This window comes from Cucurbita pepo, chromosome 10 (assembly GCF_057944985.1).
Source record: "Cucurbita pepo subsp. pepo isolate OVF chromosome 10, ASM5794498v1, whole genome shotgun sequence".
In the NCBI taxonomy this organism is placed as follows: domain Eukaryota; kingdom Viridiplantae; phylum Streptophyta; class Magnoliopsida; order Cucurbitales; family Cucurbitaceae; genus Cucurbita; species Cucurbita pepo.
The window spans coordinates 2,094,726-2,119,983 of record NC_141807.1 but is presented as its reverse complement, the minus strand read 5'-3'; the positions used below and the strand labels follow the sequence as shown (position 1 = coordinate 2,119,983).

The 25,258-nt window shown below is 36.4% G+C and overlaps 4 protein-coding genes across 9 annotated transcripts; 3 read left to right on the top strand and 1 right to left on the bottom strand.

Annotated features, from left to right (window-relative positions):
* Positions 1 to 243: 243 nt before the first annotated feature.
* On the bottom strand, positions 244 to 5,415 carry LOC111803152 (ribonucleoside-diphosphate reductase large subunit). The gene is given in 18 exon segments (XM_023687439.2): positions 244 to 565; positions 636 to 719; positions 1,047 to 1,194; positions 1,282 to 1,431; positions 1,524 to 1,726; positions 1,896 to 2,015; positions 2,097 to 2,261; positions 2,376 to 2,462; positions 2,565 to 2,714; positions 2,790 to 2,882; positions 2,992 to 3,162; positions 3,309 to 3,385; positions 3,459 to 3,699; positions 3,823 to 3,889; positions 3,891 to 4,084; positions 4,426 to 4,513; positions 4,628 to 4,689; positions 4,925 to 5,415. Coding segments are annotated over 18 exon segments (2,421 nt in total). The 5' UTR covers positions 5,153 to 5,415; the 3' UTR covers positions 244 to 472.
* A 1,620-nt stretch (positions 5,416 to 7,035) lies between these two features.
* On the top strand, positions 7,036 to 13,014 carry LOC111804015 (protein LIKE COV 2). 2 transcript variants are annotated; one of them, XM_087127831.1, is made up of 8 exons: positions 7,036 to 7,406; positions 7,477 to 7,599; positions 9,017 to 9,069; positions 9,168 to 9,277; positions 10,504 to 10,671; positions 10,809 to 10,906; positions 12,281 to 12,407; positions 12,648 to 13,014. In XM_087127831.1, exons 2-8 carry the CDS (start codon positions 7,483 to 7,485, stop codon positions 12,746 to 12,748), a joined length of 774 nt encoding a protein of 257 aa, XP_086983957.1. In that variant the 5' UTR covers positions 7,036 to 7,406; positions 7,477 to 7,482; the 3' UTR covers positions 12,749 to 13,014. The 2 variants fall into 2 exon arrangements, with proteins under 2 accessions (XP_086983957.1, XP_023544432.1); XM_023688664.2 differs by having other exon boundaries at positions 7,036 to 7,599.
* A 1,148-nt stretch (positions 13,015 to 14,162) lies between these two features.
* LOC111803640 (uncharacterized) lies at positions 14,163 to 21,620 on the top strand. 3 transcript variants are annotated; one of them, XM_023688145.2, is made up of 13 exons: positions 14,164 to 14,996; positions 16,473 to 16,551; positions 16,641 to 16,697; positions 17,152 to 17,207; positions 18,140 to 18,362; positions 18,958 to 19,044; positions 19,139 to 19,213; positions 19,345 to 19,428; positions 19,684 to 19,748; positions 19,911 to 20,106; positions 20,206 to 20,294; positions 20,860 to 20,974; positions 21,157 to 21,620. In XM_023688145.2, exons 1-13 carry the CDS (start codon positions 14,365 to 14,367, stop codon positions 21,193 to 21,195), a joined length of 1,797 nt encoding a protein of 598 aa, XP_023543913.2. In that variant the 5' UTR covers positions 14,164 to 14,364; the 3' UTR covers positions 21,196 to 21,620. The 3 variants fall into 3 exon arrangements, with proteins under 3 accessions (XP_086983817.1, XP_023543914.2, XP_023543913.2); XM_087127691.1 differs by lacking the exon at positions 21,157 to 21,620 and having other exon boundaries at positions 14,163 to 14,996; positions 20,521 to 20,907; XM_023688146.2 differs by lacking the exons at positions 20,860 to 20,974; positions 21,157 to 21,620 and having other exon boundaries at positions 14,163 to 14,996; positions 19,919 to 20,106.
* A 721-nt stretch (positions 21,621 to 22,341) lies between these two features.
* LOC111804124 (uncharacterized) lies at positions 22,342 to 25,002 on the top strand. Of its 3 annotated transcripts, none has more exons than XM_023688824.2 (9): positions 22,342 to 22,665; positions 22,752 to 22,877; positions 23,498 to 23,578; positions 23,663 to 23,751; positions 23,830 to 23,904; positions 24,027 to 24,088; positions 24,182 to 24,232; positions 24,373 to 24,549; positions 24,665 to 25,002. In XM_023688824.2, the coding sequence occupies exons 2-9, from the start codon at positions 22,752 to 22,754 to the stop codon at positions 24,754 to 24,756; spliced, it is 753 nt and encodes a 250-aa protein (XP_023544592.1). In that variant the 5' UTR covers positions 22,342 to 22,665; the 3' UTR covers positions 24,757 to 25,002. The 3 variants fall into 3 exon arrangements, with proteins under 3 accessions (XP_023544592.1, XP_023544593.1, XP_023544591.1); XM_023688825.2 differs by having other exon boundaries at positions 22,351 to 22,665; positions 24,182 to 24,238; positions 24,674 to 25,001; XM_023688823.2 differs by having other exon boundaries at positions 22,353 to 22,665; positions 24,182 to 24,238; positions 24,665 to 25,001.
* The last annotated feature ends 256 nt before the right edge of the window (positions 25,003 to 25,258 follow it).

The following is a 25,258-nucleotide window of genomic DNA, read 5'->3' as shown; positions in this document are numbered from 1 at the left end:
ACGTTGGGAAGAGAATGCATAGTGAGATCCTACATCGATGGAGAAAGAAATGAGTGTCAACGAGAATATTGGGTTTCGAAAGAAGGGGATTGTGAGATCCCACCTTGGTTAGGGAGAAACGAAACATTTTCTATAAGAGTGTGAAAACCTCAACAAACGTATTTCACCTCAGAAAAATAAAAGACCAAAGAAAATAATATCTAAGTCAATTGATTGGTTCGTATGGTAATAATGAATTATTAATGGTAAGAAGCAAAGTTGTTTACCATATTCATTTAAGCCGTCAAACACATATGGATTACAAACTACGAGGATGTCTTAGCATCAAGAAGCCCAGTAAATTACCTAATAATTAATAATAATAAAAACTGTACAGAAATTTTACATTATATTACAGCAAGCTAGATATTTGATAAAAGCGTCAAGAAGTTCGGTCATCCCTTTGGAGCAAGAGCTTAGAACAAAGCCATGTCTAACTTCCACAGGCCGAGCACTCTTCACGGTTTGTTAGAGAACATACCATCTCTGCCATTTTTGTACTATCATCTTCATCATTAGTTTTTTCCTGCAGAAACCATCGATGGAATTTGGTTATCTAATGAACTTGTAGCTTAGGCAGTGTGGGAAACTACTACCTTAAGCATCGATGTATCAACTGTAAATTTGATGGCATCGGCTGCAGCCCGGGATCGTAGATAGTACATTCCTGTTTTTAAACCCTTCATATAGCAAAAACAAAAACAAAAGATGAAATCAAAATTGAGAGAATTTTCAGTTTGATGATTTACGGTTAGAAATCTTGACTCTCCATAATTGTATGATATTGTTCACTTTGAACCTAAGTTTTCGTAGCTTTTCTTTTTGGTTTTCCCAAAAAATGTATTCCTTATAATCCATGATCTAACCCTTAGTTAATCAATGTCATTGAAAAAAGAGTTTTCTGAAATTCAAATGAATACTAACAGAAGCCATATGAAAGTAAGGAAAACTCTCCCTTAAAGATGGATTTCTAAAACTTTAATCAGAGTGCCAGCACAATAATATACCTTTGACCACGCATAGAAGTGCAGGGAAGTAAGTTTTCCAAAATTTGGTTGGTCCATGTGAATATTGAGGCTCTGACTCTGGTCGATGTAACATCCTCGATCGACAGCCATATCTACTAATGTCTTTTGCTTGATCTCCCAAACAGTTCTGAGTTCAATATATTAAGAACAGGTAAGAAGGACAAATCAACATCAAGAGAAAGAACAGGGGAAATGCAAGGAAAACTCATCGTACTTGTAAATGGCTCTTAGATCAACAGGGATTTCTGGAATGTTCTGAACAGAGCCATTCTCATATATAATCTTATTCTTCAGTGCAGGAGACCATACACCCATCTCTGTTAAGTCATGCAGTAGATGCTTGTTCACAACAACAAATTCGCCACTGGAGGATGGAAAGAATGATTTTATAATACAATTATAGAAAACATATAGAGTATTATAAAAGGCTCTAGAAGCTCAATTTGAAAAGCAAACCTTAGAACTCTGCGACTGTAGATGTTAGAAGTGTAGGGCTCAAAGCACTCGTTGTTTCCAAGAATCTGGCTGGTAGAAGCAGTCGGCATTGGAGCCACAAGAAGTGAATTTCTAACACCATTTTTGGCTATCTGTCCTCTGAGAGCATCCCAATCCCATCGCTTCGAAGGAGTTACCTCCCACATGTCAGGTTGAAGAATTCCCTTAAAACAAATAACTAAATCAGCATAGCGCAGGAAAAGTAGATGCTGTAGAATAGAGAAACAGAATACCAGAAGTTGGTGGAAATGACATAACTAAATACCTGACTAATACCTTTTTTTTTTTTTCCCATTTTATTCTTCTAAGGGAAAAACCCTTTCACATTAATACCTGACTAACAGGACTGCCAGCATACGTTTCATAGGGACCCTCCATTGCAGCAATCTCACAAGAAGCCTTAAGAGCATGGTAGTAAATGGCCTCAAATATATCTATGTTCAATTGTTGGGCCTGGCATTTGGTACAATATGAACAACTTTAGTTCGAAAGTAAGAGGCTAAGAGCAGAAGTAAAGCCAAAAGCCTAAACTACCTCGGGTGAATCAAATGGCAATCCCAGTAAAATGAAAGTATCTGCAAGACCTTGAACCCCGATACCAATAGGTCTGTGTCTAAGATTTGACCTTCTGGCAGTCTCAACAGGATAGTAATTGACATCGATTATCTTGTTCAGGTTTGTTGTCACCAGAGCAGTTATCTAATTACACAAAGAATAAATAACCAAGTCAGTTAATTAAGCAAAAAGTACACATCTTTATAATAATAATAAGTAAAACAAACTATGGCCATGGTCATTACGAAGAAACAATACCTCGGCTAATTTGTCAAAATCAAAATAACGATTTTTGGAATCTCTGCTACCAACAAGCTTAGATGGGTGAGACTCGATCGAAACACCCTGCAGTTAAAAATAGTACAAATCAAATTAAGGTAATAAATCCCCCTAGAACAGAAGGCCTAGTTATCATGCAGAAAACAGCAGGTGTTTGGTATAGCCCACCTTCTCTCTGACAAAACGAGGTAGAGCAATTGAGGAAAGATTACACACAGCTGTCTCTGTTGGACTAGAATATTCAATAATCTCTGTACATAAATTAGAGGATTTAATGGTCCCAAGATTCTGCTGGTTGCTTTTCCTGTTACAAGTATCCTAGAGATTGCCAAAAAAAGTAAAAGTTTGAAATTGTTGTTTGAAAGCTATTAGCAAGGCATGGTGGTTTAATACCTTAAATAGCATGTAAGGGGTTCCAGTTTCAATCTGAGATTTTAAGATTTCAAACCAAAGATTCTGTGCCTTGACAATCTTCTTGGCCTTTCCCTAGAAGTAAACACAAAATCACACACAAGAGCATATCCAATGTATAGAGCGGACCAAAGTTGGCTATATATACGCAAAATGAACTCCATAACAATTAAATTCTATTTACCTGCTGCTCATATCCAATGTATATCTTCTCAAATTCCTCACCCCAACAATCAGACAAACCAGGGGCCTCATTCGGACAAAATAATGACCATTCTCCATTACTTTGAACTCTTTCCATGAACAGATCAGGCACCCAAAGTGCATAAAAAATATCTCGAGCACGATGCTCCTCCTACATGAAAAAACAGTTGCAAAATATTAAAATCTTCAGAACTTACATATTAAAACTGTATATCTAATATTTGAGTACTCATTTTAGAATCAACTGAATACAATGTCGCATAATTTCCAATAAATAAAAGTGCAAATAGAAATTACTTTTCCATGGTTTTTTCTGAGATCCAAAAACTCATATATATCAGCATGCCATGGCTCTAAGTATGCAGCAAAAGCACCTGCAAATGGCAGTTATAATGTGAGAATCCAAATATTGATCATAGATTTAATTTGATCCAATTAGCACACTACCCTTCCTCTTGCCTCCTCCTTGATCAACATATTGAGCAGTATCGTTGAAAACCCGCAGCATAGGCACGATCCCATTAGATGTCCCATTTGTTCCACGAATATAACTACCCATGGCCCGAATATTGTGAATGGAAACACCAATACCACCAGCTGATTTGCTAATAATAGCACACTCTTTTAAGGTATCGTATATACCTTCTATACTATCATCCTTCATGCATACGAGGAAACAGCTGCTAAGCTGTTATGCAACAAGCAAACCCATGACAATCATGCACAAAAGGCCAAATTTTCTAATTAAAGAAAAACAAAACTTATGATCAGCATTCATTAGAAATAAGCTATCAATGAACTCAAAACATACTTGAGGCGTTGGTGTTCCAGAGTTAAAAAGGGTGGGAGAAGCATGAGTAAACCAACGTTGAGACATTGTGGTAAGTTCTAATAGCAGAATCAATATCATCCTTGTGAATACCAACAGCAACCCTCATTAGCATATGTTGGGGCCTCTCCACAACCTTCCCCTGAACCTTCAGGAGGTATGACCTTTCCAAAGTTTTGAAACCAAAGAAATCATAGTCAAAGTCACTGTCATATATGATCTCACTATCCAAACGAGCCGCATTCTGGAATAGAGAAACAAAAGAAAAATAAATCCATTAAATAAGCAGTGTGAGGAAGATTAAGCACTTACCTGGCAGAAATAGCAAAACTTATGTGCTTGCAACTAAAAATTTGATCAACGAAAATTCACCGGCAACAAACAAAATCAATAAAATACAAACTAGAACAGGTGGCCTTCCCGCTACTAAAGAAGCCACCGTGTAGCATTTTCTTTTATACAAAAGTCAACCCTTAAAATTAAGGTCATGACCAATCAATGAATCCACACACGAATTTCATTACAAAACTATTAATCATCAAAGGCACATAATATTCAAGAAATCGAGAAAGAATAAAAGATCACCTTCATGATTACTTCATAAACATCATCAGCTATGAGAGAAGCTTTTTGTCCTGATCTTTCACTGACATGGTTGTACATGTCTCTGATACTAAACATCATTACAGGTCAAAAATTAGTTTCATGTCAATATAGTGTAATAAACAAGTTTAGTTTCATACTGAAATGCATCATCAAGACTGATAGGAGCATATGCCAAACTTACGTCTCCGAGAATAACTTTTTCGTGTTCTTGTGCAAATTTGAAACAGCAATTCTTGCCGCCAACTGGGTTAAACAAACAAGCAAAAAGTTAGCAGTTACTTACAATCATCAAGAAGCTACTATCCCACAAAAATGCCAGTTATGTGATAAGTGAATCGAGACAAAAAAAGAAACCCCAGATGAGAAGAGAAACGAACGGAATAAACCAAAAGGTTAATTAGAAAAACGAAGATCGAAAAGAACACAACATAAGAAGACCAAAGGTTGCGCAAATAGTACAGATAAGAGTGATACTCACGGATGCATAGTCAGGATGATTGGCGGTCATAGCAGCAGCGGTTTCGGCAGCCAATTCATCGAGCTGGCTAGTGGTAACGCCTTTGTAAACGCCAGCACAAACTTTTTGGGCCACTAGAACTGGGTCACAATGGTCGATGCTGAGACCATAACTAAGCTTTTTCAAACGAGCAGTGATCTTGTCGAAATGCACCGCTTCCTGACGCCCATCTCTCTTTACCACATACATCTTTACAAGAATAACTTAACCAAGGAATTTCGTCGAACAGGTCTTGTGCAGAGACAGGACTAAGAGAAAAACAGGGTTACCTCATGAACTCAAGATCAAATAACTTCCATGATGACGACGAGAATCGAGTCCAGACGAAAAATTCAAATTTGAAATTGAATTCAAAATGGTAAACTTGCCGTGGAAGACTTGTGGGAAAAAAAATGAAATTTATTAGGGAAGAGCTTTGCTTGTGGGCGAAGTGCGTGCGAGAGAAGCCGGCGCCAGAGTTTTAATTAGCGCGCATTTTGGAGTTTGGCGGGGCGGGGGTGGTGGGCCACCACCTTCCCCTTTTTTCGCTGTCTAATTCACCCCTCTATTTCTCCATCCTTTCAAATTGACCTCGCAACTGTTATTTATTTTATTTTAAGCTCCCACACGGTCGACCCCACCACATTTATTCTGGGCACCGGTTTTTTTAAATAATAATAATACATTTATTGTTGACTTACTGTTCTAAATTGATTTAGCCGCATTAATTAATACGTGTAAACAAAGTTTTTAACAAAATATCATCTCATCGTAATATAATTAAGAATACTAATAACAAATTATATATTGAAAAGAAAAAAAAACAATTTAAATATTAATCTAAAATCTCTTTTATATTTTTTATTTGCCTAAATACGTATGTATCCATTAAATTAAATTTTTTAATATGACGTCAATATCAATATTTTAACAATTTAGTTTTTTACTTACATTCTTTTTTTATTTTACAAAAATTATTAAAGTTATTTATTTTTAACTCATTCTTCTATCAATATTTTCAAAAGCTGAGTCAATAATTGAAATACCTAAAAAATAAAATATTAGTGGGTAGAATTTGACTAAATATTCAGTTAGTTTTTAAGGTGGAGACTATATATATATATATATATATATATATATATATATATATATATATATATTTAATAAATAAATATAAATTCGAGAAAAACGAAATTATTGTCCGGATAGCGTAGTCATTGACTTTTTTTTAGTTCAAGTAGTGTATATTTTTATTATTATTATTATTTGTATTGACAAGTAATTATAAATTAGTGGACGAAGAAAGAAAAAACAACTTGAACATAGTAATACATGTATTATCCATTAATATATAAGGGGTGGAGTAAATCTTAAAGGGTCCAAATTCAATTGTACAGCTATACTCGGTGTAAATATGAAATCATGCACTAAGGCATCCACACACAACTCACTGCCAAGAGCTCCCTCGAGCAGAGAAACTAGAAACCTTCCCAATGTATGAGAGGTGACTGCTCAAGTTTCAAGCCGCAGCAACAACTTGAGCGAAATAGAGTTCTACCAACTCAAATATTCACATTATTTTAAATTTAGTGCACTAGCTTCGTGATAATAGAATTTTACAAGAATGCGAATATTATTTATTTATTTATTAGGATCGTTATTTTTATCTAAAATCAAATGTATAAATAAATATTTCGAGGGTATGTTATTTATTTAAAAAAATTACTTGTATTCATACCAAAAAATAATAGAAATCTTTTAAAATTTTAGAAAAAATTTAGATGAAAACTTGAAGGAAAATTAAGAGAGTTTTTATTTAAAAAAAAAAAAAATGTATACAAAAGGTAAAAAGTAAACACGGTAACTTTTGTGAAAATACGAATTGGTAAAATGTGAAATATTTATGGAAGGTTAGCGTGAAAATCGGTCCTCCAATATCAGCTAGAAACATTAGGTTAAATGGTTAACTGTAAATAAGTTTGCATTTAATTTTATCCCAACCTAAATGCCTAAAAAACCATTAACCGAACCCAAGAACAATTAAGCGACAAATTTATACTGAATTAGAATTTGGAGATTTGTTTGTGAGCTGAAGAAGATACAAATATCCAGCGCTGATCTTCATCGCGTCTTCTCTGACTATATCTCACTGCACCGTGAGGGCAGGAAGAGCTTTGGAGTAACCGAGACGCCATTAACAGCAAGCGATCATTACGAGGATAAGCTGGGCGACGGGTGCTCTCTCTGTTGCCCACTCTTCACTCCACCTTCTCCAAAATTCCTCTATAATCACGTGGTTACGCGTCTGGTTTTTTGCTATCGGTTTCAACTAACCCCATTTTGGAGTGTGTCCTTTTCATAGTGCAACTGCGAGGACCATCTTTATTAGGCGGCGACGACCCTTGCCGTGGCTACAGTGAAGTCCGATTGGAATTTTGCTGCATATTTTTTTCTCACGGTGGAGGTACTGGGTTGTATGTGATTTTTGGGTTCTGATTCTTCGGAGATACGAGTAGATTTTAACTGATTTTCAGAAGGTTATGGCGGAAGAAAAGGAATCGACCTCGGTTCCTCTCAGTCAAGTAGATAGTGGCGGTCAGGATCCCGAGGATCCTGTCAAATCTCCTCCGAGTTCTCCCAACTCGTCCACTCGTAAGGTCTGGATCTCCTTCATACTCTTCAATCTCTGCCGTCTAATTTTGTTTTATTCTGATTGAGTGTCACATAGGCTGCTCCGAAATGTGCTCCGATCCATTCGGTCGGATTAATTGGATCCCGGTACTTGGACGCGGTCCTTTCTTCATTGACAATTTTCTTCTAATTTTTGCCATACTATGGTCAAAGGGATGTAAGATATTGAGGTTCGATCCGGTGGTGAACCATTTCGGATTGAAATTTGAACATTCCGAGCTTGTGCGGAGCGACTCAAAACTACTATCTAGAAAGATCTTGATCGAATTTGATTACAATGACACGAGTCGGGTTTTACGGATCGTTGGTTATCTATTCGATAATGGGGAAAAATCGAGTCAATTCATAAGTTAATATAATGCATGGCATGAATTCGTCAAAGAAAATGCAGAAGCATGCACGACTGTCAACGAGGTTGAATTGTTGTCTTTCATTAAAATGATAGTTGGGTTATATCCTTTTCGATCTTCAAGATTGAGCTAAATGGCAAACTTATTATTAAATATATTTTGGTTGCGTTATAAATTAGACTATAATTGTACAATACAGCATAAAAAGACAAAGCACCAGGCTATAATTAGTAGAACAATGGCCGGCAATGACATTCGTGGTGTGGGTGAGTTTGATTGGTTTTGGATTCTGACAGCATTTTTCACGGGTCAAAACATGAAAACTGGTGTGTTAGTATGCTGTGTCTACAAACTGGATGATATATCTAAACCGGGGAAGAAATGGGCTAGTTTATTGCCGAGAACTCTTGTCAAAGGCCTAAAAGCGTCGAGGACTGTCCATTCTACAGTCTGGAGTATTAATCTCCTTTAGAATGAGAGACATATTTTTTAGTTTCACTTCTAATGGCATGGTTATGAGAAGTTTTCACCAAGTTTATTCATATTTAGCTCAAGATTTAGATATTTGAAGTACTATCCCATCCAAAATACCTTCTTTTAGGTCGATTGTTCCGTCACTCCCACATCGATATTACCAGCTATTCTGCATCTGTAATCAGTTTCATACAATGCTCATAAATGGGAAACTTGGAAAAGGCATATCAAAGGATTTTATGATGATAGCCCCAACTTTCAATGGATATCTCGTACTTGAAGACCTGAGGTCATGGTATAAGGTTTAGAGATACTTGTTCGGTTAATATGTTGAAAGTATGATGTCATGCATGGTGAAGTTCATTCTATTTCTTCATTTTTTTTTTGGTAATTTATTGAATGTTTAACATTTCTGTCTTCGAATCTTGTCTTCTCATTTCGCCTTTTATTCTTCTTCTTCTTTTCTTTGTTATTGTAGCTATTATTTTTGTCATTGTGTGAATATCATATTTTCTTGTCCTCTTTCATTCAAGTCTTTAATCATATCTTTCCTGTCCAGGCTTGCTGTTATGTTCTCCAAAGTTGGGTGTCAAAGAAGTTTATGACTGGATGGTAATTTGGCTGGGCATTGTCTTCCATTTTTTTTTTTTGTTTTGTGGCTCTTGTTGTCTCATAATTTCTGACATTTTATTCAATTGTTCATCTTGCAGTGTTGTTCTTTTCCCTGTTGCTGTTACCTTTTTTGTTACATGGTGGTTCATTCAATTTGTTGATGGTTTCTTCAGTCCAATATATGAGCGGCTTGGAGTTGACATATTTGGTAAGGCTTAACTTCTAAGTACGTTAGAATTAGAATTCTTTGATGCATTTATGTATAAAATTCATATTTGGACAATAATACTTGAAAACGACCTGTTGGCCTTAGTGCAAATCATGCGAGAATATTGTTGCATTTTGAAGAGCAATGAACGACTAATTTCAGAAAATGGTTTAGAAGATGCTGATCATTTGCGAATGTGGAAGGTTCCTTGACAGTTGTGCTTGAAACATAAGAATACTTGAACATTCATTTCCTATCTCTCAACAGAGTTTTAGAATATTTCTTCTATTGAGTGTTACTCTCTGCCATCAATGGAGTTATAGGCTGTTTTCATCCAAACAAAAATGGATTTATAGGTTATTTCATCTTCTTTGGCTGCCGCCGCAGCTGCTGCACCACTATGGTAAAACTCTCCCACAAACTTTGGTGTCAAAAAGGGGAATTAATAATAATAAAAGAAAATCCTAGAAATACACTTTGAGAATTGCAGAGCCATTTTCCCTATTTTCGAATTTTCTCCTTTACATTTCCTGCATTGCTTATGACTCGGAGCAACAGGTTACTGTATTCTTATGTCCACGCATGTATAGGAACTGAAAAAGGAAAACATGAGGATATGGTACTCACCATGTCAACTGGGGATATGGGTATTTCTGGTATTTGCTAGCTTCCAAAAAATTAGTCCTAGCTTGACTGTGTCTAGGTAAAGTCTGCCTTCTCATGAATTTCTTTGTTTAGTTGAAATATAATGCAACTCTTTTTTTTTTTTTTTTTTTTTTTCTTAATGGAGGGTAAATTTATAGAAAGGAGGTATTAGTAAAAGGTGGTCTCATATTTCAACTTTATATTGTGGGCCCAGTCCATCTATAACATATAATGAAAGGAAAATATTCTGGATTTTACTCATGTTCCATTTCTTCCTTAACTTGAATATTCTACTTTCTTTTGGTCTAAATGATCTTATTAACAAGTGGGATCTCATTTGATCATATGATTATATAAAATATACTATATGTACCACCGAATGATTTCTTGTGATAATATGAAATATTCTATGAAAATGTCTACTAGCAGACGGATGGCACCTTGAATCAATTAACGGGAATTTTTAGACATTTAAGATAAATGTAAATTTCCTTGTGGAGTCCGCTATTCATGATATTGTCGCCTCGCATTTAGGTTCTTCATTTTCTGGAAACGTCTCATAAGGCAGGTTTCTGATGCAGGTCTTGGGTTCATAACATCTTTGCTCTTTGTATTCTTCATTGGTATATTTGTCTCCTCATGGTTGGGTGCTACACTCTTCTGGCTTGGAGAATGGTTCATCCAGCGAATGCCCTTTGTCAGGCATTTATATTCTGCTTCCAAACAAATTAGTGCAGCAATTTCTCCTGGTAATTTTGTATGCACACTAATATTTTGGTTTTTATTTAATGTTGAATGGCAATTTGTGGTCTCTTGAGTAATTTCCTATGTATGGTCGTCTCGAATTCAAATACGAGTTAATATAATGGGTCTCCTTCCCATGCAGATCAAAATACTACAGCTTTCAAAGAAGTTGCAATTATTCGTCATCCGCGTGTTGGTGAATATGCATTTGGCTTTATTACTTCAACTGTTATCCTCCAGGTAATAATCCTTTATGCACTAGACGACTATATTTGCTAGGTACATGACCTTTGACACACTGCATTTCTTCTGTAAAAACTAACCATGTAATAGAATGCTAAAATTCATCTCTGGAATGTTGGACTTGACTCATTTTAGTCTATAATCAGAGAAGTCAATTGCTACGGCCACTCGGTAGATTTAAGATTTCCGTTTGAAAATGATTCTCTTCAGAATTCTGTCATTTCAGTAAACTTGTACAGGGACGACTTAGGTTGGTTCATAGGTGAAATCATGGGAGAATGAGAATGAATTCCTGGGAGATATGTGAATTTGGGCAGAAAGTCTCGTACCAACCTTCTTTCTATATAGGTTGCAACGGGAGGAATACTATTTTACTAGGTTTGGGAATTATGGTTGGATGGGAGAGAGACCACGACATACTTATTTTAACAAGACCAAATTACTACCAAAACGAGGAAATGTTGCTGAAGCGAGGGATGAGGAGTTGGCATTTGAATCTAGTAGACAACGAGTCACTGAGGTCTACTGTAGTGTGTTGTAGTCTTTTTATGCTGGCAGTGATTTTGTGGGGCTCATATGCTTCGGTTAGTTAGAATGTTGTTTGAGTGTTTTTTATGTTTTGCTTTAGGACTCATACTTGAAAGTTCTTGGAGGGAAGGGAGTTCTCGAATCTCCCTTGGCTATTGCCATAAATTGTTGATAAATAAGTCAAAGTTTATCAGAATCTCAACTTTATGCAGCCTCTTCTTGATGCATGATTTGACCGATCTTCTGGTCATGTTGAGTCTCAACAGCTTGAACAACAGGCCAAATTGTTTAAATTTAGGTATTGGACAGTTCCGGCAATTATTATTGTAGCTTGTTTTCAATTCTCATTCCTCACTAATAAAAGGAGTTTATGGATTGAGGGACTTTGAGGCATATTTGGGCTGTTGAAACACTAAAGGAAACATCATTCTTCTACTGGAATTTGGTACTAGGAGGGTTCAAACACTGTTGTTCTGATCCAAAATGGACACACCAGCCTAAACCCCTCCCCGACGATATCTGGTTATGCAATACCGAAACAGAGGCTCAGGACCATCCTTTTTGAATTGCTTCTTTGCTCAAAATCTCCACAACTCTCTTTGAAGAGTTTAACCTGGCATGATACTTTTTTCAGTCCATCTCTCTAGCAATTGAGCAAATCCAAGTCTGTTTCCAGGAGAAGAATGCTACCAAAGGAAATTCGTGGGAAAGTTTTATCTTTATGGGTTATACTTTATTCGTACTGAACATTGATTGATTGCTTTCTTCCATGACTTGTGGAAATTTGTTTTATGCATGTTTGCCTGTTTCTGGTGATCCTATAATTATTGATTTTCATTGCAGAGAGAGAGTGAAGATGAAGAACTATGTAGTGTTTTCGTGCCAACAAATCACCTCTACATTGGGGATATATTTCTTGTTAATTCAAAGGACATCATAAGGCCAAACCTATCTATACGGGAAGGAATAGGTACGTCATCTCTCTTTAAGTAAAACACTGCACTAGAAAAGGTTTGATCGTCTGTTTGTTCAGCTCTCTTTCTGTGTATGAAGTAGTGCTGTAAATTTTTGTTCCTCAAAGTAGCATAGTTCGATGCATTGAACTTCTTGTTTACTTATCCTTCAGATAAGTTGTGCTATATTTTCATTAAAGTCAGAATGGTTCGCCAACATCCATCGTATTTGTCTCATATTACTGCCAATTGTGCAGAGATTATTGTTTCTGGTGGTATGACGATGCCGCAAATTATTACTCCTGTGGAGAGAGTTGATAGACAAGCTGAGAGAATAACTTTGAACAGACTAAAGTAGCGACGTGCAGAGGAGAAGATATCCCTGGTAATTATAGAAGCAGTTTTTTGTCCTATAAATAGTGTGGAAGTTGTGGTAGTAACCTTATATGGCAGGTCATGGGATGACCTTAATAGAGTTAGGCTTGTTTGTGTGGCCAAACATATTGCCCTCTTGAATCCTTGTATTCGAGTTCGAGTCATAAATGATGGTTCTTGTTGTTGTTCCTACATTTGTTGATGTGTTTGTAGTATTATCATAGTAATGATAGAAATCTTTTGATAGAAGACACAGATATCTCTCTGGTAATAGCATCGGTTTCTGTTTCTCGATCGATTCGATCGAATCTGACCCATGGAAGAATATTGGTGACCATGTTTGGTGAAAAGTCTGTCTTGTTTTCTTTCAAAAAAATCGAAATGGGTCTATCCCTGTTCCTGATCTTTGACCGAAATTATGAAGAAATGAGGAATGATTCTTAATTTTTATGAAAATCCTATGGCCTAATAAGTAGTTTTAGACGAGTTTTTTTTGTTGTATGATGATGATTTGAATTGGTAAAATATTTTACTTTTTTTGAATTAAAGTATGAGAATATCTTTTTTCAAATTAAGTTAAAAAGAAATAAGCATGAAAATTTGACGAACTTCATAAATAAATTCTTGAAATGGTAGAATTTTTTTTTTTTTGTCATTTATTCTGAATAAGCCATTTTAGTTCCCCGATTTTCATTTATTTTGTTCTAAACTTTTGTTATTTTTAATAGGTTTAAATAATTAGTTTAGTCCTTATACTAATGATTTAGGTTCATTTTATTCGCTATACTTTCGTTTATTTGCTATACTTTCAAAATGTCACCGATCTTTATACTTCCAACTTTTATCAATTTTCATACGTCAATTTAATCCCTTTACTTTTAAAAGAAGACCGCTTTGGTCATTTCATCTTTGTTTTGATGAAAAAATGACACGATACTTTATGTTTAAAAAGATTCTTAATATATAGTCATAAATTTGTATCAAAAGGGTTTTATTTGTATATAAATTTTGAACATATAAACAAAATTGTTAAAATTTTAAGATTTAAGAAGAACAAGATTTAAACTTACAACGATCAAAATTAACCAATATCGAACCATATAGGAACTAAGCTAATATATTTTAGACTATGTATTTTTAATTTAGTTTCGTGACAGATTTAATCTTTCTAATATTTTAGTTGATTATGCAATATTTGAATTATTTATGTTTTATTTTAAAGTTAAATACTATTTAAGAGTTTTCTAACGTTTGGATTATAGCATAATTGTGAGCCAGCACTAATGTTTTAGATTCATAGATTGATGTATTAATTGGTATCTTATAAGTTCACTTATTTGCATTTTCAATTACGAATCTGATCTGTTTTCATCCATATAAAAGCAACTCCAAGTCTTTCCCCGCGGATTATTGGAAACTCCAAGCCAAACCAATAGTTCCCCCCTCCCGAAACCCCTTTAAAAAAACCCTAGAATTTTCAATCTATCGAAATTTCGCCTCGCCTAGATTCGCTGATTCTGTTCGAATACGAACTCCGGCGAGATCTCCAGCTTTCATTTTGCGGGTCTACTATCGAACCGTTGAATTTCTGAAGATTCGATGGACTTCGACGAGTATGATTACTTGGAGAAAGCCGTGGAGGATCAGGACGATAAGGAGACGAAGAAGGCAAAGAAGAGCGAGAGTGAGAGGAATGAGAAAAGCAGCAGAAAGAGAGAGGTAGACGAGGAAGCTGGCTCTGGTGGTCGTGTGGACGAGGAGCTGAAGGTCAAGAGGTCGAAAAGCGAGCATGACAATGGGAAGGATGATAGGGATCACTCGGGCCGAGCGAGGGATCGGCATCGAAGAGACAGAGAGGAAGAAACAGATGGGGTTAAAGAGAGGGATAGGGAAAGGAACCGTACGAGAGATAGGGGTAGCAGTGAGAAGGAAAGGGATAGAGACAGGGATAGAGAGGAGAGAGATAGAGAGAGACATAAGGAGAAGGAGAAGGAGAGGGAGAGAGACAAGGATAGAAGGGATAAGGAGAGAGATAGAGAGAGGCATAAGGAGAAGGACAGAGAGAGAGATAAGGATAGAAGGGACAAGGAGAGGGAGAGGGAGAAGGAGAAAGAAAGAGAAAGGAGAGAAAGGGAGAAGAGGGAGCGGGAGAGAGAAGAGGAGAGATCGAGGCGAAGCAGGAGTCGGTCTGTTCGGGAGAAAGAACGTGAAGTTGATGTCAGAGAAAACAGGTAATTGTCATTTGTGCGCTCTTTGTTGAACTGTGATCTTGAAAGCTTACAATTGACTGTTGGGTGTTGCTCGTATACGTTTATTTTCCGCTTGTTTCTCGTTGTTATTCTTAACAATTATGGGGCGGTGTGTTTGAACGCGAAACAATTTTTTTCGTGGAAAATGTCCAAAGGATAGAAACTTCCCATATGAGGCGAAAACAATCATCCAAGCAAATAGAATCGAGAGAATATCTATAAAAAAATTACAAGAGCCGAAAGATCTACCAAATATTTGAGCACTGAGTATAAGACCGAGCAACTTCGAGAAGAACAAGTTAAGAAGCCAGCTAGCCAAAACAACAAAAACCACTTCCACCAATCACCAAACACTGCTCCAGGCTACAGGCTAATAGGATATCAACTGGGAAACTGCCAAAACTTAATAGAAACTCCTTTGTGCAACAAGCTATCAATTCTCTGATCAAAAGCTCTTCAAACACACCAAACTAATCACACACTAATGCTTCAACCAAGCACACAACCATAAATGAATTAATCTGGAATAAGCCATACTTGATTGGTTATCTTTAGCTTTGAACTCCCAAACATCTTGAAGTCCATGAGATGATCTTCATGGCTATGGACGCCAGCCCACATCATCAGTTGAGAAAAAGTGCTCAAGGAATAGGAGGACGAAGTTTATGGTAGATATATTTTTGGTTACTGCTTACTAAGCTTGTCTTTAAATTTGAATCTATTGTATGAAATTGGTTTCTGATATAAATTAAAATAAAATTGTTGCATTAAACAATATGGCATTGTATCAAGTTAGAAACTTAGATTAGAATACATTTATGCTCTAGGTAGTGAAGTGTGTAAACATTAGCGCTAATTCCCAGGCCTTTGGTTTGGCATCATTGCTAAACCAGATATTCCGTGGAAAGTAGGACCTCTTTCAAGCCTGGTAATGACAGTCGGTTATTTATTTATTTTAATTTGTTGATTTGTTTGAAAAGAAAAAACACTTGCGTTTCATTGACAAGTGCAAAAGTTTTCAAGACATTTACTGAGTTGGTATTTTGCAACAGAAAAGGTAGGACAACAGCCAATGATAACCACCACCATGGTGTGGAAATCCTAGAAGCCCATCATTTAATCAATTTATTTATTTTTCATATACTTAGAGGAATGAAGACATCAAATGAAATCATAAAAGTGTAGACTTGTTCTCCAAGTTCTTTTTTATTTTTATTATTCACTCTCTTTTCTTAGTGCATTCTATAGCCTAAATTACTGATATACCGCAATGAAGGTCTTATCAGGAAGTTCACATTCATTCAAAAAAGATTGTGCCTTCACATAATCACTATCCCCTAGTAACATAGAGTGGAAAGAAGAAATCTAAGTCGTTCTAAATTTCTTTTACATTATTATAATTTAAATTACTGTGTTTTCCTTCAATTTTTCCCTGATGTTTGTGTGTGCAAATGGCAGGAGAATGAAGGAAAAGAAAGACATGGTGGAGCCTGAAGCGGATCCAGAGAGGGATCAAAGAACTGTATTTGCATATCAGGTTGATAGTTTTCCTTGTTTTTTCCTACCTTTCATGTTCTCTTTATATTTTGCTTATCATTTTTATTATCCTCTATATTCTTTGTGCAGATGCCTTTGAAGGCCACAGAGAGAGATGTTTATGAATTCTTTTCAAAAGCGGGAAAGGTATTTGAAATGTGTTACTCAAGTGAAGCACATAAGTGTTTATTTTTTATTTAGCAAAAAATTAACAATTAAAGGTCTTAGCAGTCATACGTGCATCTATATTATTTCCATGAGCCATGTCCCTTGTACTTGTTCACCTCTGTAGCATGTATTAGATAGAGGAATTTTTGTTGCAATGTTATTGCTACAAATGTTATGATGGCATAGATATTGAGATAGATTTGCTTCATATTGCAGTTACTGTTCCTCTGCCTTCAGTTTCGAAACTATAATCAATTTCTTCTATCTCAACATTCTGTTTATATGGGGTGAGTGAAAATGTATATGAGTTCTGTCGTGATCTCATTGATGGCTGAATGATGCTTTGCTTCGAGTGTAAAGAACGGAAACCTTTATTGCTTTCCTTTTTGCTGGCTTCCTAAATAACCTGCTCTCATTGTTTTTTCTATTTCAGGTGAGAGATGTCCGGCTGATCATGGACAGGAATTCTAGACGGTCAAAAGGAGTTGGGTATGTGGTCTTGGGATAAACAAGTTTTATATTGTATGCTTGTGATCTCGTTAATATGGTTATTAATATAGTAGTTTTGAAGTATCAAATTTAACTGTATTTTTAAATGAACTAGCAATGCGATAATGATGAGGGATGGTGGGAATACTATGCAGTCATGTTTAATCAATTCATGCTGCTTGTTCAAGGTAGATAACATAAACCTGAGGTTTCCTTTGTTGTTTTCCCCATCGTACTCCTAATTCTGCTCCTCTATGTTTTTGTGCAGATAAGAAACAGTCCTAACTCCTATGACTCTGTTATCTCTGGTCTTGGTTTTAGATTCATTTCTTTCTACTATGTAATTTCTTGGTTCAAGTTAACTTTCAAACAGTGATTTGTTACACTTTATTAAAATTAACACGTTTTGTCGTGTATCATCTACTCTCATTGTTTTTTTTCCCTTGGTAAGTATGCAGAAAGGCTCTGGCTTGCGGTTGGTTTTTTTTTTTTTTTTTTTTTTTGGGGGGGGGGGGGGGGGGGGGGGGGGGTCTTTGATTAAAAAAAAAAAAAAGAAAAGAAAATTAGAGAAGGTCTTCTATGGCATCTTGACTTTCCCATAGTACTTACTGTGCAACGAATTTTTATTGAGAGGAGTTTCTATCGGTTATCAATAATGATTTTTCTGGGGATTAATTTGTATATGCTAATTGACAATTAGGAATGGCGACAAATAGTCACCATCTGACCCCCCCATCTAGTTTAAGCTGGTCATCTGCTATTTGGTTTTGTGTTGCCTCTTCATTGATGAACTGACCTAACTATTTATTTAGTCCGTAGAAAGTCTGAGGTCTCTGTGTAGTTTATTTATCTTATGCTTTGTAAATTTTGTTTCTTATTTTTGCTGTCTCATGTTCTAATAATTTTACTTTGAGGTATTGATTAAACTGCAGGTATGTTGAATTTTATGATGCGATGTCTGTGCCCATGGCTATTGCTCTCTCTGGTCAACTACTTTTTGGGCAACCTGTTATGGTTAAACCTTCAGAGGCTGAAAAGAATCTTGTTCAATCAAATACGTCTGGGGCCTCTGGTGCAGGTCCATATGGAGCAGTAGACAGGAAATTATATGTTGGTAATCTACATTTTAACATGACTGAGACTCACCTTCGAGAGGTACTTAGACCAATAAATCTATGAAATTTTATCTCAAGACATTCATATTTGATTTCCTCTCACACGCAGTTATTTTTTCTACAAGTGACAAGTGTAGACTGACATTGAACAAGAAACAAATTTATGCATAAAAATCATTTCTGATAGTATATGCAGTGAACATGGTTTCCCTATTGTAAAATCATAGTCTATGAATTATAGGCTCTGGGAGAGAATTTAGATTCAGGTTCTACGGATTTAAAATAATCATAGCATATAACCTTTTGACTATAATAGTTGTCCTTCTTTCAGATATATTTCAAAGGAAATTACAACCTATCTTGCCAATGACTAGTTTGAGAGAGTCATCCCTCTCCACACTACTGTCAGTTAACACACAAAATACACATGTACCCTTGTTTGAGAGGGTCATCCATTTCTCCACATTAACTGACCTAGGGAGTTATTACTTACCTATTCAGAATATTCAAACAAGGAAACTGGCTATAACCTATTCTTCTTAATGTTAGAAACAGGAAACAGATACATTTCAGTTTTTCCCTTGAAAACCTTCTGGAATGGAGGTCTAACAGAGCATCACTTCTTTTCTGACTAGATTTTTGAAGCTTTTGGTCCCGTGGAGCTTGTGCAACTACCTCTCGACCTTGAATCGGGTCACTGCAAGGGTTTTGGATTTGTTCAAGTGGGTAATCATTTGTTATCAATTTTTGCGAGTTTTTGATGTACTCAGTCCATAGCTCATAAAGGTATGTCTTAATTTTTTAACTTGTTTCCAGTTTGCTCATCTAGAGCATGCGAAGGCAGCTCAAAGCTTGAATGGGAAATTAGAAATTGCAGGCCGAACCATTAAGGTAGTTTGCTGCTAGAACCTATCAGATTTTAACTTATGTTTAGTACTAATATATCTGTTTGTTATTCGGGCTTCTCTGAAGAATGATGACATCCTGGGTTCTGTGTGTTTTAAACAATACTGTTTGTGCAGGTTTCATCTGTAACAGATCACATTGGAGCACAAGAGAACGTTGCAAAATCAAATGACCTTGATGATGATGAAGGGGGCGGTCTGGTTGGTGTTTAGTTTTCTTTTATGACACCTTGCTTCAGATTTTTCTATTCCTCTCACATGCATAAAAGAAAAAAGGAGAACAAAAAAAAAAAAGAAAAGAAAAGAAATGAAGATGAGACTATTGTCATCAGATTATGATCATGTGTCATATCATTTATTTGATGACCGTTGAACTGTGCTGATTGGATACTTTTTCACTTTGATTACTTCCAACTAGAGCACTTTTTGGTTACTAATTATAACGACTGATTGCAGGCATTGAATGCTCAATCAAGAGCTCTGCTTATGCAGAAGCTTGACCGCACTGGCATTGCTACCAGGTTTGTCTCCTTTTAGTGTGATTAAGAAGCGAGATGTCTTATTTTCCCTCTTTAGTAGTTAGTACTTCCATATTCCTGAATGGACGTATTTTTATTCTCTAAGAAAGAAGGATTGGATCAATGCAAGTCAACTGCTTCATGGTTATTGCTTCATGGTTTCAGTATTGCAGGATCTCTTGGAGCTCCAGTGTTGAATGCGTCAGCCCCAAATCAGAGAGCTACCAGCTTGCCACTAAATGGTCAAGCTGCAGTTGCTGCACCAGTACTTCCAGCGAATTTTACTCCACCTGTTTTACAATCTGTTGGAAGTCCTAGTGAATGCCTACTACTGAAAAACATGTTTGATCCATCGACGGAGGTACTGAATAATCGGTTGTTCTGTTTCTCATTTTTTGAGGTGGATTATTTATGATATGAATCATCTGTTGGATTATTTATGATATGAATCATCTTGCAGACAGCACCAGACTTTGACTTGGAAATCAAAGAAGATGTTGAAGAGGAGTGTTCTAAATATGGTCATGTTAAGCATATATATGTGGATAAGTGAGTCTTTTTTTCTTGTCCCCATAATCATATTAACTACTTCAGCTCATATGAAACTTCATCTATTCATTTTTTATTCAAATTTATATTTCTGCTTTCTTTTTTAATCGGTCATATTTATTGCTACAATGCTAAAATACAGGATGTGTCCCCTGTTCATATCTTTCTTGAATTTGTTTTGTGCCCTGTTGGGGCATTGACTTGGATCTTTGATCCTCATTTGCAGATACTTCCGGATTAGGGATGGAAAAAAAATTACTAATGCCTCCATGGATGGGAGAATCTTATTTTCCTTATTTAATTTTAGGAAGGCTATGGAAATGGCTTATCCTACGCTGACCACTAGCCCTGAATTATTATAAACTTAAAAATATACTTGACTGACAACATTATCTATTATATATATACACACTGGAAACTTAATCTTCCACAGAATGTCATTTCATCGTTATGTCCTAGAATTGAACTTTCGAACATTGCGTTATTATGTGATTAAATAGATGTTTGTTTGTGTAGAATGTCATTTCATCGTTTTATTTTTCTTTTATGATTTTATATTTTGCAGAAATAGCGCGGGATGTGTGTATCTGCAATATGATACGGTGGAAGCTGCTATTAATGCTCAACGTGCAATGCACTTGAGATGGTTTGCAGGCAGGCAGATATCAGTCTTGTTCATGGTTTGTTTTTAACTCAAAAGCTTCAATTAGCTCGTAATAAATTTCTCAATTCTTTTAGACTGGTATTAGGAAGAAGAAATTGTGTCGGGGAGCTTGATTTTTAGGGCTTTTGGAACTCATTTCCTTTGTGTTAGATTTCTCTGTTTCAGCTTCTTCTCAATACCATATCTTCTGTGATGCAGCAACCGCAGGTGTATGAAGCCAAGTTTATAGGAGCTTGAATGCTGTTCGTGGTTCTCATCATTTAGGAGTAACCAGAAGAAGATCCCTCCAGCCGTCCAGTCAATGTCTAATGCCTCCCCCGTTTCTGTAATAGGTGCATGTAGAAGTACAGGTTAAAATTGAGTTGACTGTCTGGATAGAAAAGTAAAACGCCCTGTTCCTTATGCTGGAAATTGGTACCTATTCTTCATTTCTGCTCTTCTATAACATGAGTGTCAAGCGAATACTTTTTGTTGGCTTGGATGGATGCATTTAGTGCCGACTTGTGGAGCTGCTGCTTTCTTTGAACATGCCTTGCAATGCATGCATTTTGTTGAAAGTCTTCTCTGAAACACACATAGTTTGAGTTGGATTTTCGTTCAATTACAGATTCATATCTGCCAGCGATTTCTTGAAGCCCTTAATTTATACAAATTTTTTCCAATGTTCATAACTCTTACCCTTCAGGACTGAATGCAAGTTTATAGCTGTTTTCTAGTAGAAATTGTCGACATTGTTATGATTTCCATATTGTAGGATAACTTAAGATGGGTGTTCTCAATATAATGCTCGGACAGTGAGACTTAGATCAGGTGGGTGAATGACACGTGTGATACGAGTTATTATCTTGTTTCTTTTGGTAGCTTATATATATAAAAATATTATTCTTCTTTCTCAACATTACGTTGGACCTAAAGGAAAAGGCGCTGCTTAGCCCTACATTAGTCCTACATTAGTAGAAACACGATGGTATGCTTTCAATGTAGTAGCTGAGGAAATAATTTCTATATAATACTAAATTGAAAATGATTCACCATAATATTGGTGAGTTATCAATTACATGCAAAAATAAATCATATTGCTCACCATCTATACTTTAGAAAAAGTACATTTATGTCATAACACCGATTGACATACGAATTTCTTGGGATGTAATTTAACATTAAATGTAATCAACTGGTTATAACATTATTAAAAGCATCTTTATTTGGTGAGTATCTAAAGATTTGCATGGAATAGAATAAATATATTTAACATATATATTTTAGAGAGAGAAGAGAACCTTGCAACGACTTGGGCTTTTTAAACACCCAAGTTCCAAGAGTGAATATGGGCCAATTGGGCCGAAGAGGGGATGTGAAATGGGCCCAACTCCACAGAGAATCTGCTGATAGTGAAGATGGCGGAGGGGGATTGGTAGATGGCAGTGATCGAGGAGGATTACGTGCGGTAGCGTCGGCGGTAAGACCGGGACCTCAAAGCCCTACTCTCACTGGATCATACTCGGCCACCCCTTTTCTTCTCCTTTTCTTTCTATATATAAAATCCACGGGGCCTTCGGAGGGGCTTAGTTTTTGAAACCACCCACTGCCCAATCAAATAGGTGAATTCACGCACAGATGGAGTGGTTGTAGATTCTTCTATCGGTTGCGAGCTTCTCCAGATTATTCACTTCTTCGTTTCTTCTTCTACTACTCAGACCACTCACGGTAACACATCATTAACTCTTGCGTGCTGTTTATATTTTGAGCGTTAATTCGTGTATTCAATCCTGCGTTGTTGTTTGTGGTGTCAGATGGATAGGTACCAGAGAGTGGAGAAGCCGAAGTTAGAGAACTCTCCTATAAACGAGAATGAGATTCGCATTACTACTCAAGGAAGGATGAGGAACTACATTACTTATGCCACCACTCTTCTCCAGGTTCGTTTCTTCTCTCGACTGTATTTGCTCGTGTACAATTATGGGTATTACTTAATTATGTGGGTGAAGAACAACGTCCAATTTGTACTTCTAATTTTGTAGTGCTCCTGCTTTAATACTCCAAATGCCTGATTCGAGGTCAATTTTATTTTTCTTTTAGAGACATTATTTAATGCCAAAGTTTTGTTTTATGCTATTACTTTATTTGTCAGTGCTTTTCTTTTGCCATGAAAAACTGGAAACCTTGCTTTTGATTTTGATATCAATATCAATTAGGGGGCTCTACACATAGAGATGTCTTTTCACTAATAACTAGAATTCTCTATCCACTTTCTTTTCCACTAAGGTTTCGTAAGGTCTACTCGAAAGAGAATCCACTCCGCCCTTAACCCATTAACGAAAAAGATAAGGTCATTCCATTTCGACAAAAGACCCATACCCAAGTTTCATAATTTTGGGTCTACTGTCTCGATCATGATTTTCCTATCTTAATCTTTCCCTTTTTCGCTGATTGTGGGTCTGGAGGGATTCAAACCCGGGACATGGTTCGTAGCTACACATTTGCACTTTGTTTCTATTATATTGTTTTCATTTTTGGCTGATTCTGGGTTCTTTCATAGGATAAAGAGTCAAACGAGATTGTTGTCAAGGGAATGGGCAGAGCTATCAATAAGACTGTAATGATAGCTGAACTAATTAAGGTATAGTTATTCTCTTCACCATGCTTGTTCTTTTGGTATTCTTGCGATACCCTCTATATTATCTACCTTTTCCTTGTTATTCAGAGAAGGATTGCTTGTCTCCATCAGAGCACCGCAATTGGATCTACTGATATAACTGACATGTGGGAGCCACTCGAAGAAGGCCTTCTTCCGTATGCTTCTGAAAATTTAACACTTTTAGCTTTGTAACACACTTGTTCTGATACCTCATTTTTCTCTACTCTTTGCAGTCTCGAGACTACAAGGCATGTCTCGATGGTATCAATTATCTTGTCCAAGAACGAGCTAGATGCTTCCTCCACAGGGTAAATATTTGTCATGTGGTTTGCCTAATTTGTTAAGATTCTGTATTAAAGCTCCATGTTCTTCAATATTGAAGTGGATCTGCTTCTTGACCACCATTTTCATTTGTTTTTCTTCTATTTAGGTACCAATCACCTCTTCCCGTTGACCAGGTGAAACCATGGAATGAATTAGAAGATGACGGAGGTGAATAATACAAAATGGTTTTTACATTTCAATTCATTTACTCGTAGTAATGAACTGATGTTAATTAATTTGCACCAATTTACTTTGATTTAGAGGGATCGCCTAGAGGTAGAGGCAGAGGACGTGGTAGAGGAAGAGGCAGAGGTAGAGGTAAAATTATTCTCTTAAACAAGGATCATGAGAGGTTCATCTTTTCATGATCTTAATTTGAATGTCGATCTCGTGTAGGGAACTACAACGGTCCATCTTTTCATGATCTTAATTTGAATGTCGATCTCATGTAGGGAACTACAATGGTCCATCTGAGTATCAGGGCGATGGTTGGGATGGAGGGCAAGGTTTTGGAAGTAGAGGTCGTGGACGTGGACGAGGTCGTGCATTTCGTGGAAGAGGACGCGGTTATGGTTACCAATCAGGTGGATATTTTGATTATGGTGATCCTATGGCACCACCAGTACCTGGTGAGTATCCTCTTGGTTAGCCTTCTTCTTTTGGTTATAAAAGTATGTAAACTCTAGTATGCCATACCATTGTTTCGAACCCGAGCACATTCGGTTGACTATATGTTATGTAAAGGTTTTGCAGGGCGTGGTCGGGGCAGGGGGCGGGCTCGTGGCCGTGGTGGTTTTTATCGATCAGATGGTCCAGTTCAAGCAGCAGCTGCTTGAGAGGCAAATTGTTGATGAATGTGGTTGGTAACATTGGTGCCATGGGAGTAGGAGTTTTAGTTTCCGTAGCGTTTTGACATAGGAAGATTTTGGTAGCTCCTAATTAACTTCAGACCCAAATTTTTACTCTCTATTCAATAGGCGGTAGTGTAGAAGCAGCCGTACATTCTTTCATACACTTTTTCATCAAAATTTAATGGAATAGTTGCATTTCTATGAATTAGTCCAACTATTTATCTGGTGCCTTGTTCATTGAACTATGTTGACTTTGAAATAACAGGTTCCAAGTGTTATCCAACAAACATGCGAAAAATGTGAAAATTATTGTTTCTCTAAGTCTACTAGGTGCATTTAAATTTTTCTCTAAGTCTACTAGGTGCATTTAAATTTTTAAGTCCTATACTTTGAACAGTGAATTTGTTCACGAAACACATGCATATACAATATCCTTATTTTAATCATTGGACTTTTATCTTACTAAAACAAAACAACGAAAATAAGT